This window comes from Cyprinodon variegatus, unplaced genomic scaffold, assembly GCF_000732505.1.
Source record: "Cyprinodon variegatus isolate N-32 unplaced genomic scaffold, C_variegatus-1.0 Scaffold57, whole genome shotgun sequence".
Classification (NCBI taxonomy): domain Eukaryota; kingdom Metazoa; phylum Chordata; class Actinopteri; order Cyprinodontiformes; family Cyprinodontidae; genus Cyprinodon; species Cyprinodon variegatus.
Genome location: NW_015150510.1, coordinates 133,750 through 135,371, shown reverse-complemented (window position 1 = coordinate 135,371; position 1,622 = coordinate 133,750). Strand labels below are relative to the sequence as shown.

The 1,622-nt window shown below is 44.5% G+C and overlaps 1 protein-coding gene across 2 annotated transcripts in view; it reads right to left on the bottom strand.

Annotated features, from left to right (window-relative positions):
- Positions 1-133: 133 nt before the first annotated feature.
- The window catches only part of LOC107082617 (calcium-activated potassium channel subunit beta-2-like), a 7,957-nt gene continuing 6,468 nt past the window's right edge, over positions 134-1,622 (bottom strand). For both annotated transcript variants that reach the window (XM_015371389.1, XM_015371390.1), the window contains 2 exons: positions 1,068-1,263; positions 134-856 (listed from right to left, as the gene is read on the bottom strand). In XM_015371389.1, the coding sequence (XP_015226875.1) occupies positions 572-856; positions 1,068-1,263 (481 nt within the window). In that variant the 3' untranslated portion in view covers positions 134-571. The remainder of the gene's footprint in view (positions 857-1,067; positions 1,264-1,622) is intronic.

Sequence of the window (1,622 nt, the reverse complement as noted above, 5' to 3'; positions counted from 1 at the left end):
TTCTTTTTCCTTTTGTATTTATTTTTCTTCTTTCGGTAGCGAACCCTTCAGCAGTTGGCCTCCAAGGTAACATTTGCACTCAGAACAGCTTTAGTGATTTTTTTTTTTTTTAAAGAGGAATCCCATCCAGGGATTGGATCGGAAAATTAGCCTGGGGCTGCAGAAAGTCTGTGCAAAGCAAAGGTTAACAAAAACCATTTGCTTCTGATAAAACAAACATGATTAACAGTGACTTTAAGTAACAGGAAAAAAAACCAAACATTTGATCATAAAGTGTTTTGGATAATAAGACACGTGCAAACAAGTGCTTGTTACGTTATAAAACTATGCAGAAGAAAATCTTTGTTTTCTCAGGAACAGCCAGTTCCATGTCTGTCAGCTTCCTGCCAGGAACATCCAGTCCGCTTTTATAAACAAATACATCCTCATTGCTCAGTGGAAGAGAGTCTGAGCCAGGAGGGGGAAGTCTGCTTAAGGTCACAGCAGGTTCACATTTTAAAATGTATTTTTTTGTCAGATTTCAATCACCAAAACCTGCGTGTTTCTGACTTGCAGAGCTGCTGCGAATAATTCACCTCTTGACCTTCCCTATCTCTTCGCAAAGCCTGGAGAGGTAGTGTGTGAGCTTCACCATGGCAATGATGAGGGTCCCCACTGTGAGCGTGCACGAGGGCCACAACAACGAGTGGAGGACGACGCTGTGGTCGTACACCCTGCTCAGCAGGACCGTCTCCTGCTGCTCGCTGGGGTCGTAGTAGCAGGAGATGTGCCGGTTCATCTTCAGATGCTCGGAAATGTTCATGATAACGGCCTGCATGGCCGTGCTGTCCTTTTGGCACCGAGGCACATAGACACACTGCAAGGAGAGGACTGAAGGTTATACGGGACATGATGTCCATTCAGTTGTTAGTGACTGCAGCCAAGATCCACTTTTCCACAACAGTGAATACTAACAGCCCCTTTCTGAGCCGTGATTGGACGGTCACCAGGGCAACATGTGACTCCTGCTGTTTACATTTTATACGGTTCAGCAGTTCCCAGTGTTTTCACTCTGGCACTGAACTTACTTCGGAGCTAGCTTCCTGTGTCTCTTCGTTGTGTGACAGACGGCTGATACGGCCCGTGATGTTGACGCTCACGTAGACCTGCAGACAGGGGTATCTGGACACCCTCCAGCAGTCTGACCCGCAGCTGTATGAACAGTTCATATCCCTTATGACCGTGGAGTTGACAACAGCACAAGTCCCTTCCTCGGTCCACACACTGTTTCAACACAAAATAAAGGGTTTCAGGTAAATTAAGAGCGAGCTTATCTAAATTTGCTTGACTTGGAACATAAAGGGGTAAATAATTGATAGTTTTCCTTTTAAATTTAGGTTCTGTTAAAAGCTGTTAGTATCTTACCTGCAGCGGAAAACTAAACTATCCTTATTGGAAATTCAGAAAATATATGCCCAATTTAAGGGAATGTTAATTACAGCCTGCTGCAGCTACCCTTTAAAGGAAGATTTTTTTCCAGCGTTATTATTTTCATTTCCATCCATCCATCCATCCATCCATCCATCCATCCATCCATCCATCCATCCATCCATCCATCCATCCATCCATCCATCCATCCATCC